General features: G+C 35.3%; 1 protein-coding gene across 4 annotated transcripts in view; it reads right to left on the bottom strand.

The window, feature by feature from the left end:
- Positions 1-1,263: 1,263 nt before the first annotated feature.
- ROCK2 (Rho associated coiled-coil containing protein kinase 2) overlaps positions 1,264-17,138 on the bottom strand; it is a 555,405-nt gene continuing 539,530 nt past the window's right edge. For 3 of the 4 annotated variants that reach the window (XM_050709456.1, XM_035562551.2, XM_050709455.1), the window contains 12 exons: positions 16,687-16,790; positions 16,366-16,552; positions 15,945-16,038; positions 15,750-15,844; positions 14,924-15,103; positions 14,520-14,688; positions 11,344-11,414; positions 10,341-10,429; positions 9,686-9,764; positions 9,212-9,473; positions 8,375-8,588; positions 1,264-2,988 (listed from right to left, as the gene is read on the bottom strand). In XM_050709456.1, the coding sequence (XP_050565413.1) occupies positions 2,985-2,988; positions 8,375-8,588; positions 9,212-9,473; positions 9,686-9,764; positions 10,341-10,429; positions 11,344-11,414; positions 14,520-14,688; positions 14,924-15,103; positions 15,750-15,844; positions 15,945-16,038; positions 16,366-16,552; positions 16,687-16,790 (1,548 nt within the window). In that variant the 3' untranslated portion in view covers positions 1,264-2,984. Of the gene's footprint in view, positions 2,989-3,470; positions 4,331-8,374; positions 8,589-9,211; positions 9,474-9,685; positions 9,765-10,340; positions 10,430-11,343; positions 11,415-14,519; positions 14,689-14,923; positions 15,104-15,749; positions 15,845-15,944; positions 16,039-16,365; positions 16,553-16,686; positions 16,791-17,138 lie in introns of those variants that run through there. The other variant, XM_035562553.1, reaches the window with a different exon arrangement.

Below are 17,138 nucleotides of genomic sequence, written 5' to 3'. Positions count from 1 at the left end.
AAAAATGTCCTGTTGCAACAGCCCTGTTACAAAAGAAAGTGTTTAAACTTCAGTGACTTTAAAACAACTATTCCTTAGTCCAGTAATATGTTCCATCTCTCAAGAATTTTAAATGATTACTACTGACAAAAAGGAAACAACACAATCCCCAGGAACTAATGTTGAAGAGTTCTTTGCAGTCCGCGGCTCAGCAGATGGAAGCCCCATCTCAAACAGAAGGACAAGCGAGAAGGACAGAGGAGCTGCTTTCCCTTTTCTGTCCTGGGTACAAAACAAGGTTTGCTCACATCATACCATCGGCCAAATTGTCTCCATGTTACAGCTCAGCGTGGCCCGCACCATTCCTTTGTTTTGATACAGAATTGCATGAAGTTGAGAACTGAGAAATGCTATGGTACTTCCATCCCTAGAGGCACTCAAAACTCAAATAGACCAGCTCTTGGGGAACTTGTTCCAAGTTGGCCTTGCTTTGAGGGAGAGGTGAGGCCAGAGGATCTCCAGTGTTCGCTACGAGCCCGTATCATTCTGTGATAGCTTCTCAATAGAGCCTGCTGTATGTGTAGCTAATAACTAATTTATCTAAGTATAGAATGTATAAACTGTGGCTAGTAAATACTATAATACAGCACATTTCCAAAAATGTCAGGCTTAACAGGGCCCCAGGGATTCACAGTGAACGAGGGCAAGCCATGCAGAGAAGGTGCCCCAGTACCTGACGGCCTGCCAAACCAGCTCCGCTGAGTCTGCCCTTCCTCCACACACAGCCTTTGCTTGGCTTTCTTTTGAGCAGCCTTTGCCTTTCACATATCTGCCGCAGTAGTTGCCTATGTATTTAAATATTTTAATTAATTACCAGCTCGTCGAGTTCAGGAACTACTTTACCTTACTCAAATAGTTTATTTAAAAATATATATATAATACTCTCCAATTCAGAAAAGGATAGAACTTCCCACAATGTAACATTTTTTTTATATATATATAAAATATTTATGCATTCAGTGAATGGAAACAGTTTTACTGTATACATTTTTAATGTTGTACTCTATGCAAATCTGCATTACCTAAAAATATACCGTACTTCTGTAAATCAAAACAAGCAGGGAAAAAACACCGTAGCTGTGCATTGGGTTATAATACCTAACAGAAATGATATGCAAGTTTTAGGTTTGGATTTAAGAACCCACAAACAACGTTTTACTTTGCGAGTGCATAAATAGAAGACTGAATACATTCTGGCTCCGTTAAGATGAACTGTAGTAGAGGTTACAAAATGCAAATAGATTTATTCATTTTCAGTATTTCAGTGTTTCCAAGTCCACCTTTCATGATAGTGTTAAATAAATCATGGTCCTATCCTTCCAAACATTTCAACACTCTTTAAAAAAAAACAAAAACAAACAAACAAAACTTTAAAGTGAAATGTCCTCCTTCATTGAAGTGTTAGATCATATTTTAAATTACTGCACTCCCACACAATAGTTTATATATATATATATTTTAAATATATATATATATTTATATATATAAAGAGACCAAATAGGAGACTACATTTTTTACTGTCAATATGTTTAACATAGCATACTGTAGTTGTATAAAACATGCATTTTCTGGGATAATTATGAACACATCATGAATGAGCCCACATAAATTATATTTTTTGTACAACTCCAAGTAAAAAAAAAAAAGTCAGATTAAGTGCCTCTGAGGCCCTTTATTCCCAGCTATCAGTTCTCAAAACACACTACTGGAATATTTATCTATGCCTACAGCTATGTGCTGGAGAACCAGATTTAAAATTTTAAAATACATCTACAGTATGTTTTATTTTTTCTTTAAAGTTTGTGACAGTCCTTGGATACTGTGTTGTGAAATGTAAAAAATAATCACATATTCTCTTTTTTTTCCAGAAATAAAAACACATCTAGGAGAGTATGCAAAAACAAGGCAAAATGAAGTTTTCATAGCACTTAATGAGGGTTAATATAAGTTGATAACTAATATTGAGGTTTGTAAAAAGGGCTGGATGAGCAGTTACATGTATAAGCAAATGGTCTAGGAATTCCAATGTTATCAGACATTGTTTTTGTAACCAACACTTCTCCACCCTCAAAACCAGTCGATATACATTCAAAATAGATTGACATTGATATACTTACTAGGTGTAAAAATAGTGCACTATTTTTTCTGCCACGAAGCAAAATTGCATCCTAAGAGCTGGTAAACCTTCTTTTCCTTAAATACAGAGAATGGGCAAAAAACTTGAAAAAAATTAAATTAAGGCAATTAGGCAAAAACAGGACTGCCCATGATGACAAGCTGAAACTAGTATATACTTCAAAGTTAAACTAGCTGCTTAACATTGACACGCAGCTTCTGATAAACGTGTATGAATGATATAAACTTCAACATTATGGCTTTATACAAGTGCATAGTTGCAACTGCAATAAGTAACGGTATCTGATTAATAAGCATAAAAAAATAAAGTGGAAAGATTTTTAAAACCCTCTTGCAGTATTACAGTACAATATATATACACAGTATAATGGTCACTTCTTACAGATGCAGTCTATATCACTGTGATTGATCTTCCTCCTGTTCTTCTTGCAGACGTGCTGGTGGCATCTTTACGAAAGCTGAAAAGTCAGTTTCTTCAGTTTAAATATTCATTCCTCTCAATGCTTTTATGAAATGTAGTGTGTGTGTCTTGCCGAGAAAGCTTTTGTGGAACAGAGTTTAAAAGGTTACCTAACATATCCTTTTACTATTTACCAGCCATTCCTCATTTGATCAGTCACTCAGGGGAATACAGGAAAACCCTCAGAGATTAGTAATTTATATTGCAGCAAAAATGTAAACCTCTGATATATATAGCACAATCTCTCAGGAAAATATATATTTTTAATATATTTTGGGATATGTTTCAGTCTTGCTGTAACGGGAAGAAAATTATCACCTTGAATTGTGTCTGCATTCACGGAAAGCAGTTAGCTGAAAAAGAAGCAGGAAGTTTGGTCAGTAAAGGCAGTGAATGAAAATCTGACAAGAACACACTTCCTCAAAATCTTCATTTAAGATGGGCTCATCAGCATACTTGGGAGAAGTCATTCCTCTGCATTCAACAGCATCAAGTTACTTAAGTATAGTGCATCCTTACGCATTATGATCCCATATCAATTAAACCCGCTTGTAATATATGAGGGTAAAGTACAATAGTCAGTAATAAAAGATTAGTAATTTAAAGGCTTTTTATACATAAAAATGCATTATATTTAATTAACGTAATGAGCTGGTATCTCAACTGAGTACATAGCTGAGGCATAGCCCTTGTGGTGCTGTCATTGCCCATTCTTTTATAAAGCTGAGACACAGCTACGGAGTATTTAGAAAAATTCTTAAGAGGTCAGTTTAATATTTAGGTTTTTCTGCAGTGTAAACGCAATATTTCATCAACATGTAAAATGACTAAAACATTGAGAACTACAAAATAATTTCATTCACTCTTTCCAGTACATTCACGTTGCATATTTGAGTAAGCCATGGGGCAAATTAGATCAACAAAACAGCTGTATCTTTTCTAAAGCAGTCAAGGAAACCGTGTCACAGAAGCTGCAAAGCCTGCTTGTTTACATAATTTTCAAATGCATTGTTAGGTACCCAAAAAGCACAGCACTGCAAAGAGAAGCCAAGTCAAATTCACTTCACAACACAGGTAGAAAAAGCAAAATGCAGAACTCCTGGGATTTCATGTCTGCTAGCCATGGACAAGTGAGTTCACGTTAAAAGTTTAAGAAAAAAAAGCATTTGTAAACACCGATTCTATTTCAGGTAAATATCCAACTTTTAAAACCTCCCTTTTAGCCTAAATAAATTATTTGCAGAGCAAATTATTTGCAGCACTGCTAAGATTACTAATACTGCTAGTATTAGCACTACGGATGAACAACTACTCTGACAACAACAGGTATTTTGTTTTGGGGGCAGGCAGACATGAATTTTGAACAAAGATCCAAAATTAGAAAAATAAGAACAGTGAAAAGGCAAATCCATCATTTTAATGAAAACAACGCCTCTAAAAATTTGACACTGTGAACAGAATCTCATTTTTGCAGTAAAAAATATTAAAATGAGATCTTGTGTTTTCTCTACTTTAAGAAACAAAATCCAATATAGCATGCTGTATTCAAAGGCAAACAAATCCATTCCTCACTATTTAGATTTACCCCTTATACTTCTTCAGAAATCAAAAACATCGTCATCATCATCATCACCATCAATATCATCAACATCATCAAATGACCAATCCCAGTCTTTAAATGCCAGATCAAGTAATCTGCAACAGGAGGGTTTGATATTTAATGTGTGTCATGCTTCTTATAGAAGAGACTTCAAAATTCCATTTGTTATCACTAAACCTTTTTAAAAAGACTGTCTTAAAATAGGTGGGCTCCTTCCTTTGTGTACCATGGAATATGAAGATTCAGTTACCTTTCATGTAAGCCATGAATGCTGTATTCAAAGGAAATTTATCTTACAAATCATTAAATTCTACTGAACACTTACCATACTGATTTTTCCCCAAAAATTTCAGTAGGAAAGACCATTTACATTTCATAAAATTAGCTGCTGTTTTGCTGCAGCTATTGTTGACCCAGGTGCAGTTTTATGCTCAGCTGCCGTCCCTTTCCAGACAATAATGCAAGACTAAATTTTTCCAGTAAAACTCAGTAATTTGGTTGTTGAACAGAACATCAAATAGAACAGTTTCATCTGAATTCACAAACAAATACAGTGAGATTATACTTCACAGCTGTCCTGCAGCTCATTATTTCACGTTAGGCAATGCCAAAAAAAGAGGATGTATCACCGTGTTCTCTATGCATCACTGCCGATGCTCCTTCTATGGTCACCAGAGAATGGAGGAGAGAGAGGCAGGCTTTTTCAGCAAATGAGTCATTTCACCTATTTTAGGCATTCGTTTTGGGATGGGATGAATCATTGTCTAAAGGCATTCATCTTTCTGCTATTATAGAAGGATTTTAGACAAACATCTCAAGTACTAACTTCTCAACTTACAAGAAATGAAATCCAGTCTAGTCATTTCTCCACTGAGCTCAGTGGATTTGAAATCAGGATTATATGCCAACCATATGAGGCAGAGATAGAAACTTTATTCTAAAGAAAGCCTTCAGGATATTTTAACTAAAACGTGTTACAATGTTTAATATAGTTAATTGCATGCTTTAAACAAAGCAGGTTTCAGTTTTTATTGGGATTTCAGCTCTTAAAGTTTTTACACTTAAATGATACATCCCTAAAAAGGCTCAATATTAATCTATTATACGAACTGTGGTTATCATAATTCCTAAAACACAGAAATCATTAGGTATTAAAATATATTAAAGTTGTTTTTTCTAATTTGGAATGATCCTATTGGCACAGTCTAGTTGAATGCAGAAACTATACGGTCTGTGTGACAAAATTCCTAGCACGGACGGCATTTATAGGACCATATGGGTTGCACGGGACTTCAGGCGGTCTCTTGGCCGACCTCCTGCTCAAAGCAGGGCCAGCTGCGAGGTAGGGCCAGCTCAGGCTGTGCAGGACTCCTTCCAGCCGGTTCTTGAAAGCTTCCAAGGATGGAGCCTGCCCAGCCCCACCAACCCTTCTCCCTGCTGACTGTCCTCATAGGGAAGAGGCCCAATGGCCTCTGCTTGATTTTCCCCAGTTGGTCAGTCTTTCTTGAATCTGGGGGCTCTAAACTGGATGCAGTATCTCGCCGTAGAATAATGAGTGGTATCTCCTCCCTCAGTCTCCTGGCTGAACTCCTTTAGTGCAGTCCCAGAGCCTGCCTCGCTGCCAGGGCATGCTGCTGGCTCATCTCCAGCTTGTCGCCAGCCACTCAGCTCCCACATTTAGCTGGCAACTGGATCTTCATTCTCAGTGAAGTTTGTAACAGAAAATTAACTATTCCACACGGTAAGTGCTTGTACAAAAACCTCATGAAAGCACCAGTCAGATATTAACTGGCTATAGCAGTAACAGTGATTTTTAAGTGTGTGGTTTCTAATTGAATACATCCATACAGATTTCCACAGAACTTTGACAGACCTGCATTAAGGTGAGATGACCTCACAGAACTCCACTTTTCCATCTGTAACTCCTGAGCTGACAGGTGTACATTTCAAAAGTTAACTTGGAAAGTTTAACTGCAAGCATAAAACTGCTTACACAAAAAAATATTCATCCTCCTTCTTTTCCTACCATTACTAAACATACAGATAGAAAAATATACTGTTAGGCAAAAAACATTAATGACTGATTTGGAGCGGATGAGAACCAAAATAGAAAGAAGGGCAAGCTAGATACAGTTCTGAAAGCATTCTGTAAAGAAACATCATGAAGATTGAAAGAAGGGTGTTACAACAAGAAAATTTTCTTTCTGAGAACACAAGCATAGCTGTGGAAAAAGAATCAGAGTATAAAATACACCCTTTATAGGTCAACAATAAGAAACAGAATAATGCTGATGAATTAGAATGTAAAAATGCAGAAGAAAAGCTTTTTACTTGTCCCCCAGGTTGTCACAAATAATGTTTCCTTGCTCCAATCCAATTGTTGATATTTGCATTGATTTTGCACAAAGAATCCCTTCAATAATTAATCTCCAAAATGTGGAATTAAACTTTTCACCTCCATGGTTATAATTAAAAAATCTAATCATTTAAAATTCAAATTACTAGGTCAGACCTTCTTTTAAAGGATGGAAAATAAATCATCAAAAATTAGTTTGTATGGAAATAAGGAGGGAAGAGAAGTTATTTTGAGTCTTTTCACTATGTATTTCCTCATATTAAAATACATTTTTTATTTTTATTACTATCTAACTCTTCCTACCATAAGGCTATTTCGCGATTGCAACAGCATCACAACACTGAGCATGCTTGCGCTGCATTCCCCACTGTAAATCTGGTGACACTTCCAACCCAGTTTTCAACCAGCCAGCTTAGATACTGGTGGCAGTCTGGTCACAGGGACAAGGAAACCAACACTATCTAGCCACTCCCAAATTGCTTCTTGAAGGAACAATTTTAAACCTTTGTTGAATTGTCCATTGCTGCTGGAATACTGCAACAAACAAAGCAAGTCAGACAGACCAAACCTTTCACGGGCTGTCAACAACCAGGGACTATTATGTTTAAGTATTAGCTTTATAACCCTAACTGTTCCTTCTTAACTAACTGTGCAGTACTCTAGACGATGAAAAAAAAGCAAACTGAAAAAATCCAGAAATTCTGTACTGTGCTATCACTTAACTGCAATCTGCAGAATGTTATCACTTCTATGGTTGCAACATAGAATTTTGCTCTTTAAAACTGATCCAAGAGTAGATTACTGGGTTTTATATGCATATTTCTTTCCCAAATTAGAGGAACTTGATGATAAGACTACTCTTTTAGGAAACATGAGACATACGCATGAGTACTTCTAGGCTAAATAAGGAATTGAAACCAATCCCTCCCTTTGGCAAGTGCCCCAACTACTTGTCCAAACGGTGACCACCACTTCCCATCTACCAGCTCTTTCCAAAAGCATGAGTGATGCTCACACAGATGCCTACCACTGCAGAAAATGGCATCACACTGTGGAACCTGCATGGGCAGAGATGCAAAAGTGAGATTCATCTGAACTATTTTGCTGTGGATGTCCAAGAGTGCTTTATGCTCCGTTTCTTCATTAGGATGTTGTGAATTCAATCCTAAAACCAACTCTTCCTATATATCAACTGTAAGCAGAGTTAGACATAGTTATATACATTTGGTCAGATGAATCACACTCGAACACACAAATCCTCAGTCATGGTTCTAACCTCAGAATGGGGCAGGAATTCAACACATTCCTCAAAACCACACAGTATGAAAGAAAAAGATGTGCAGTCTTTATTTAGGTATGTGGAAGACCTTCTGGATTGCTTTTTGAAGGCACCCAGTTTTCTCCTAGGTTCATTAGAACCACAAGTACCTAATTTCATATTGCAACTTCAAATCACATCCAGTAGTGGCCGTGTTGAAAGTCACTAAACCTTTGTTTTTTCCCCTCAAAATCTTCACAACCCTGTCACTGACTCTGCCTAGTTAAATCCCACTTTCCCTACCAGCTGCCAGTTCACGGGAACAGTAAGATACATTATCAATGCATTAGGTTAACTATCATAATTTGTTTTCTTTTAACTTAAATAAGGTTTATAGAATATGACATATTAGATCACACATCAGTAGTCAACAACATTTGTGGTCAGTTGCCCATATAGACATGTATCACATTAATTGTAGTAGAATGTTTAAAATAATAAATTAAATAGCAGCTCTTGTGTCACCTTGGTTTGTTTGGAGGAAGCTGTCGACTTGGTCGTCTGATGGACTGGTTTGGCTGTACCTTCATGGAAGTTCTGGGAGAAGATCGAGCAAAGGGGTCTGGTGCTGGAGGCTTCTTGGGTATTTTTTTCACCAGTCGGCTCACCCATTTTTGCTGTTCTTCCGTAGAATTAGCTAACAGTAGTAGATTCTTTGCCGTTGAAATATCATAATACACTGTAATAATAGTTTTTCAAATAAAAAATAATATCGTTATTTCTCTAAACATATACCCACATCAAAAATTAGTGGTCAGATTACCATACTCTCGTAATCAGCAAGAGAAATCTGCAGAGAAATCAAAAGCAAAGTGAGGCAGATTTTGCCAAACTTAAAGTTTCCTTATGCCTCCTTATGTTTGTTTACAGGATAAGAGTTTAGTACTATGGAAGATGCATATGTTTAAAAACAAGAAAAGGTAACAAAAAGGCATGCCTGATCACCAGAAACCACAACCTAAGTCACAAGGAGCAACTTCACTGAATATCATCCATTTCCTAACCCCCACTAACATTATCATGTCACAGCAATGCTGCACAACACACAACAGTGTGAGCAGTCTATCAACCACTAGGCTTTGCTGCATGAAGCTGACAACACAGCAGGTATGTACCTAATTAGCTACATACCATTCACTCACAGCAGGGAGACGATCCTCTTGTAGACACCTTTAGGAAGTTTGACAGCTACATACCCATAAAAGAAAAACCTCCCTGTTTAAGTTGGTGTTAGACCATTACTAACATTAGAATGTTTTGTCATTCCTTGACTGTACACACAATCAAATACTTGCTAATTACCTTTGCAAGGTGCTATAATCTCTTCTTTTTTATCCATGTGATCTTTGTGACACTTGATATGGCAACGACGACATTCTAGAGCAGGAGGAGGTTTAAACATATGCCACAGAGGCTTCATACAAGCTTCACAATTGGTGGGAAAGTGATAAAGAGTAGGTATAAACTCATGTCCTTTGTGACAAATGTAATTTGACTTCTCTCCCATAGGCTCCACAGGAAATTCCTGTTCCTTTTTGCTCTCTCCTTCATTAGCATATAGAATCTAGAATCAAGGCAAAATAACCTCAGTACTCCTATATGACAAACATATATTCAGAGTAATTATCTAATTAGAAAGACTGAGCAATTACACCAGAATGGATTTTTTCAACAATTTTGTAGTAAATACTTCATTAGACAAAGTTATGAAAATATTTTTGACAATGTGATATACCACGTTTATTACGTTAGAGACATTTATTTATTATTAAGTACCTGGAATATCCTTGGAATTTCCTTGGCATCTGCTCTGTACACATCAGTCTGAGTGACTGGCCGGACGTGGAATAGTTTGCTATAGGAAATTATTTCAATAAATACAAAAATTAATGTTTCCAAAATGATAGGCCTATCTTAGAATCCTGCACACAAATTTCCAAACCCTAAATAAAAACAAGTCACAAGTATCCAGCTATACTTACAAAACAAATGACAACACTGAAAAACTGACATCATGTGACTTTAGTGATTGCTGGTAGCTTTCTAACATAATCCTCTGCCCACGCTCCAACCTCCGAATAGCCACAGTCTGTATTTGTTAAGGAAATAAATTAACTACGCCACCTGCTTATAAGCGCATGCTGTAAATGAAAATGTACAAACATTGAAAATTACAGTCCCTCAGCTACAGATTTCTTAACATTTCTTGCTACAGTGTGTGAGGTAAGCCTAGCTCAGCTAGTGGAAGCAGTTCAGTCAGGTCAGTTCAGTGGTCTGTGTGGGTTAACAAACGTCAACAGAGCTTATTGCAAAAGTATGTCCCATTTGACATTGTGGTCTAAGACTGGATCTTTCTAAAAGGCCCTTGGTCAAAGCCTTTCTGACAAAGTCCACCTGCAAATCAGAGGAAGCAATCTTACAGAATACTTACTCTATATCTAATACCATATAGGGATTAGATTGTTCTTTATCTTGTTCGCTGTCATAGAACAGGATCTTCTTACTGCTTACAATTACATACTGTTCGGAGGCAGAAAAGCATACAATACACATTTTACTCCAACTCATCACATCAAAGATATCAGAGCAATTATCACAGATGTCAAAGCAATCTCTATCGTTTTGTTAAACAATCTAAAAGGACAATAGTAGTACTGTATTCTGAGTCCATGATTTGCCAATAAATTCACTGCACTACAGACAAGATTTTTATTACTTGATGCATCAGTTTATGTTATCAGATTAATTGGTATTTAAACAGATTTAAGTTTATATGAGGAGATAAGAATGAAAATCGAGGAGAGAGTAACATTACATTCTATTTTACAGACTTAATCTTCACTTGGACTGACAGAATAGTTGCCATCTTACAATGCCTGTTTTACATGTGCAGTTCACAACTAATAGGCATCATGCTCACAAAGATTATCAGTACTGCTAGCAGTTTTCATAAAACAGCTTGTTATCTATACGACCTCAAATTTCTAGAATTTTGTCCAGAATGAACACTATGATTGAGCAGTTAGTGAACTAGTATAAAACTGTGCAGGCTATTCTTTGCGTAAAGACCCACCGAAGAGGCTACTGAAAAGCAGTTACCAAGTGAGGGCTGCACATAGTAGATGTGCAGCCACTAGTTTTTATCTCCTAAATGAAGTATTTCTCAAGGGCATCTGCTTCCAGACTATGTTAAGTTCCAGATACATGATGCTATTCAGATTGCTTATTGTTGATTGTATAAATGTCCAACCCCTGTTACTCTCAGACATATTTACATATATATACACATATATATACACATTTAAGTAATGAGAGAACATGTATCAAAAAAAAAGAAAGTGCTGAAAATCTGTGGTGAGTGTAAAATCCAGTTTACACATAAAAAAAATATATTTATATATATATATATTTACATATATATGGTTTTTTCTTACCTTTTTAACCCATCCAAATTTTTTAGTGTTATTTCGAACAGGTAGTGATAACCAGCCTTCTAATCTTGATTCTGAAAAAAGAGAAACATTAAATAACATAATTATTCACAAAACAATATTTTTGAGACTACTGTGCACTTAAAAGTAGTCATTGAAGATCAATAATAAAGCACCAGAGCAAACATGAGAACATGAACTATTTAAAAATACAATGTCTTGCAAAGTTTATTACAGTAAATTTTCAGGAATAAATTAAATTGTGTATTCCTGAATACAGCAATCACAAACAACGGGATTACAAAAAACTAGTAGGTATGAGGAAGAAGGCAGGAAGAGCAAACTTGCAATTCTAGCACACACATTCCCTTAAGTTTTTGCTGTTTTTTTTTTTGGTTTTGGTTTGTTTTATTTTTTTAAGACTTTAAGGTCTATCTAGCTTTACCACTTAGAACAACATCTAAAGATATTAGTACAGACCACATGACGTCCAGTTTTACACAAAAGACAAAACAATGCAAACTACCACCATCAGTAAACATATATATCCTCTATATTCCAGGTAAAATTTCACAAGTTTTATATTCTTATTCATATTTTTCGCTCTATACATTTTTCTATTTTTCTAGTTCTGCCTAAATCTCCTAGACTTTCTAATCCAAAATAAGTGATTTTGGGCTAAACCCTAGGCCTTGCCTAAATTCAACTATGCTTTCACACACTTGTGGTATTTTATATTTCACCATCACATTAGTCAAATGAGTTTTATCAATAGGATTAATAGCTCAACTGTTTTTTGACACACACACTTCAGCAGCAACCAAAATCTCAACAGGATCAGACTTTCCTTGTGCTTGGTAATACATAGTAAGTATCTCATAGACTTTGACACTATTCTTATAGTTCCAAGTTTTACAAGAATTTCTTTCCCCTGTGGTTTATTAAGAGAAATAAAATTGTAAACATGATTGGTTTCCCACCCTAGCAGTTAACCTCTCCTGCTGCAGACACCAAGGCTAAAATTCTGAAGCCTTCAGTATAAACAAACACAAATCCATGAAAGGAGCACAAAAATTACCCCAAAGTGCAAATGTTATTTTTTTTCTCATCAGATGGCATTTGCAATCCTGTGCCTATATTTAATATAGTGTAACAAATATTAGATATTCATTGAATTTTTGTTACATCCAGAGAGACTTGAGGAGTGGTTATTTACTGAGATGTGTTCTGTCTTCAAATTTTATTTCTCTGTAACCATTGCTATTGATGACACAGTTTAGTGTACGTGAAGCAGCTCTCTAACATTTATTTTGCCTCATACCTGTCACTTTAAATTATTCTTCTCAACTATGCCTGATACAAGGGGTAGCAAGCATAACGCTGATGCAAAAATGCTTTCCTACAGTGGTACCCACATGCAGGAAGCATGTTTGGATTTCTTAATCTTGAGATTTTTTTTTCCCAATTTTTCTCTGTAATCTCTCTGACTACAGCATGAAAGTGGACAAAAGAAGTTTCGTATTATACTTTGTCAATTCTGGCATCCATTCTATAATAACAGATCAGAGAAAAGCCAAAATAGTCCCAAATTTTCACAGCACATGTTTGTAAGCACTAGGAGGAAAAAAAATCATCAAACCTCAAATCTGCTGCAAATATCTTAGTGAACAGTCCTAGCTTAGCTATGATTTTTACTTTAGAACTAAATAAAACCATGCACATAACACAAGAGCAACTAACAAGGAAAAAATATGTAAGTACTCAATAATTCTTTCACCAGAAGCCTCATACCAAAAAAACAGAGAATGAAGAAAATACAGGAAATGCCTTATGCTTTACTCTAGTTTGAAGAAGTAATGTCAATATTCAGGAAAGAAAAAAAAATCAGCCTTTGATTGAAAGGTATTCACACTTTAGAAGAGCCTCAAGTAAAATACAGAAAATTGAATGTAATTAAAAAGCTCTGCTTCTGACATTAACACTAAGTACAAGTTTTATTCAAGACAGTGTTCGTGTAGTCACGTAGAATGAGTATAGAATTAATAAAACAAAGCTCTGTTTTACCAGAGCTCTTTAATTATATTCTTTATGCATCTAGATCAACAAAAAGAAATAATTTTTTCTTGCTTTATCATACAAGAATCAAATTTAAGATTCAAACTAAGGCAAAAAGAAAAAAGAAAGGTAACACTCAGAAGACTGAATTTCTATGAACAAGTAATGAACACATTTAGATTGTGAGGAGAGATATCTTGACATTTCACTGAAACACAAATACTTGACTTTTTGGTATCCAGTATCTTAAGATCATGCAGATAACTTTAGATACTGCATAGAGGCTACCTATCTGAACAAGACAATAAGGAATAAGGATTTATTCAATGCTTTCATAAAAATGGTGTTTTGTAAATGGCAGCAAGCATCTGAAAACATTTAGATGAAACAGGTGAATTATTTCTTCATGCAAAACTTATCATGCCTTTGATTACAATGTTTGCTGCCAATTTTTTTTCGTTTGCTTAAATATATAACGTATTAATAGTGTTAGTTTTGAAATTGAGAAAAGAACACAGTAAAAACAACACCAAGCAGTTCTCAGGAATGTCACCTGTGCTATCAACTTCTGTAGGGCTGTGGGAACAAGACAAAGGTTCTTCCTCTGAGTCAGAATCAGAATCAGAATCAAGAAGCATGCGAGAACTGGAAGGCTTAGTGGCAATACTGACAGAGGTGGAAGAGTGCTGGTAGGTAAAAGACATGGATTCCACAGTGTGGGATTGAGTGATATGGACTAAACATAAAGAACAAAGGAGGAAAAAGGTAGAAAAGAAGTCAAAACAGAATCCCTAAGAAGAGAGTATTAGTTTTACATTTCATCACATAGCAAAATAATTGCAAATTAACTACTGTCATAGAGATGAAAAAAAAATTAGTTCCAATGTGAGACAATACATTTTTTTCAAGAAATTTTTTCAAATAAATTTAAGAATGAAGTATGATTACAGATAGATGTAGTTAGTACGTGGATAGTGAACACTATCAAAGCATTGATAAGATGACAGAAACACAAAGATAAAAAGCCCCAGAAACATCAGAGGAGTATTTCAATATTTCAGCTTCCATGGTAAAACACAGATATACAACCAATTAACGCAGAAATATTAATAAAAATAACATACCAGGGAATCCATCATCTGTCTCAGTATCTCCAGGTCCACTGCCTATGCTACTGTTATCTAGACCAATGTGCAATGACTGTAGCTGTGAACGAAGCTGTTCAATGTCGCTATCTTTGCTGTCCAGAGTCATCTGGAGTTCAATGCGTATCTGACTCTCTTCTGCTATTTGCTGTAAGGATAAATGAAAAGATTTCCTATTGTCATTATATTCAGTTACTCAGAGAAAATGTAAGTAGAAAATTATGGAGACTTTGCAGCCAGTCTCGGTAATATATACTGCATGTTTCTTTCGGACATGGAAATTCAGGAATAGACACTTTACACGCTACCTTAAAAACCTGAATCAATTCAATACATATTAAAGAAAATGCTATCAATGTTTATATTTGCAAAGAGAATCTTACTGCCTGCATTTCATTGATTTCTTTCTGATATTTGATCATCATTTGCGTTAACTTCTCTCGTTCAGATTTCAGTTCCATATGCAGTTTCCTATTTTCCTTTTCCTTCCGCCGTACATCAGTGTCAGCTCCACGTTTGACTGGACCCTTCCGATTCATGATCTCAGCCAATTTATTCACAGCCTTCCCATGGAAGAAAAAGAAGAAAAAACCACATCAATAAGTACATACTACTATGCTGTGAAGAAACAGTCTTCTCTCCTACCCATGACCAGGCACTTGTAACCTAATAGTAAACACTGCATATCTGGTAGTACAAAGTTGTTTTAATTCATTGCATTGCTCAAAATTGTAAAGAAGGTCACGATTCCATTTTCACTTTAAGCAAATATTCGTTCAGAAGACTTCTACTCATTTAAATATTCTCTTCAGTTTCCGTTAGCTAGCCCCAAAATACATCTTTGGATTAAAATGTCACTAACTCTACAAAACAATTGAGATTGACATCAAAAATTTCACATTTTGTAGAAATTACAGAGGAATATAAATCAAGAGGAAAACCATATGAATTTGACTGAAATCTAGACTTATGCTGGTGGACTGCATCCACCAGGAATTAGGATTAGAATGATTAGGAATTCCTCTATGATGAAACATGAGGTTGAAGTTTCAACACACATTAAGTCTGTTTAGTACAGGCAAAATAAGATCAATTCAACATATTTTGATTCAGTGTAAAAAAAAACGTAGTGTAAACAGTAAGTTTTCTACTAAAAATTATTTGTTTCACGAACATTATCTCTTCATTCATTTACATACATTTGCTTACCTGGGTTTTCAATGTTCTTTCATTCAATAACTGTTTCTCAAACTGTGCTTTAATATTTCCTATATTTGCTTCTTCTTCTTTTAGCTTTGTAATTTCTGTAAAAAAAATCAATGAAAGTTCATTACAAAAGAAACAGTACTATTAAAAATGATACTGTTTTCATACTAAACTGTATTTGATTCAAGGAATACATACGTTCTTGTACTTCCTTCAGTTTATTGTTCAGTTCTTCTTTCTCATTAGCCAGATTAGCCACATCGCTAGTTAGTGTTCTATTTGCTTCCTCCAACTGCAAACAAAAAGTACATGTGACTATGCAACTAAAAACATTTGACATATGAAAGCATTACAGTACAGAAGGAAATGCCTGAGAGCAAAAACGGGACAACATAAGAGGGCTAGTTATAGAGAGGTAGGAGCACAGAAGACAATGATCAGAGAGATTCATGGAAGAAACAGGGTATGAGATTTTTATTTCAGTTAATTCATAAAAAAGATGTATTTTTAAATATCAGTTTTACCTTTAAGTATGCTAAACAGCGTTGGATAAATCCAACTGCAAATGAAACTAATGCCCACATAAACCTTTAACAAAATTAGGATGCATATTACTCACAGAAGCTATGGTGGCATCTTTCTCAGTAAGTTCCTGTTTATGCCGAGCCATCATCTCTTTGATCTCCAGTTCTTTCATAATCTTCTCTTTTTCCAAATCAGAATACTGTTCTTCAGCAATGGAACGTGCAAGTTGTTCTGAATCTGCTTTTGTCAAAGTAATCTCTAGCTGAGCCGCCAAGGAATCTCTGCAAATTATTGGTACATACTATTAACTCAAAAAATAGAAAGTTGCTTAAAAAACAAACAAACAAAAAAAACCTGAACAAAAGCAATAAAAAGCCATCCTATTCTATGTATTAATAGCACTAGTAAAATCTACCTCTCATCCTGTAACTCTTGTATCTTTTGCTGTATTTCTTTACAAAGTTTCGTCTTTTCTTCACATTCTTCTTTAAGTTCTCGAACTTGTGTCTTATACAGAGTCTAGAATTTAAAGTAGGAAAAAAGGACATGACTTGCATATTCTAGCTTGAAGGTACACAAAAATGATGTGATGATACAAGATGATGTAGTATACAGCTCTATAATCAGTTCAAGTACAACAGTGCAATGCTTTCTCTAAATTTAACTAAAGGTCATCATCATCATTCTCAAATATGTCTTCATTTAAGGTTTTTTGTTTTGTTTTGTATTAAACTTGTGTTATTTGTGAATGGATGTATGAGATACATTTTATATGCTTGCAAGCATACTATGCATAGGACTCACAATGTGAATTTTCTTTTCTCTACGATTTTAAATCCCCGTCAGAGGTAGATTAGGTAGAGCTTG

This window comes from Cygnus atratus, chromosome 3 (assembly GCF_013377495.2).
Source record: "Cygnus atratus isolate AKBS03 ecotype Queensland, Australia chromosome 3, CAtr_DNAZoo_HiC_assembly, whole genome shotgun sequence".
In the NCBI taxonomy this organism is placed as follows: domain Eukaryota; kingdom Metazoa; phylum Chordata; class Aves; order Anseriformes; family Anatidae; genus Cygnus; species Cygnus atratus.
This window is presented reverse-complemented; position numbering and strand designations above follow the sequence as displayed.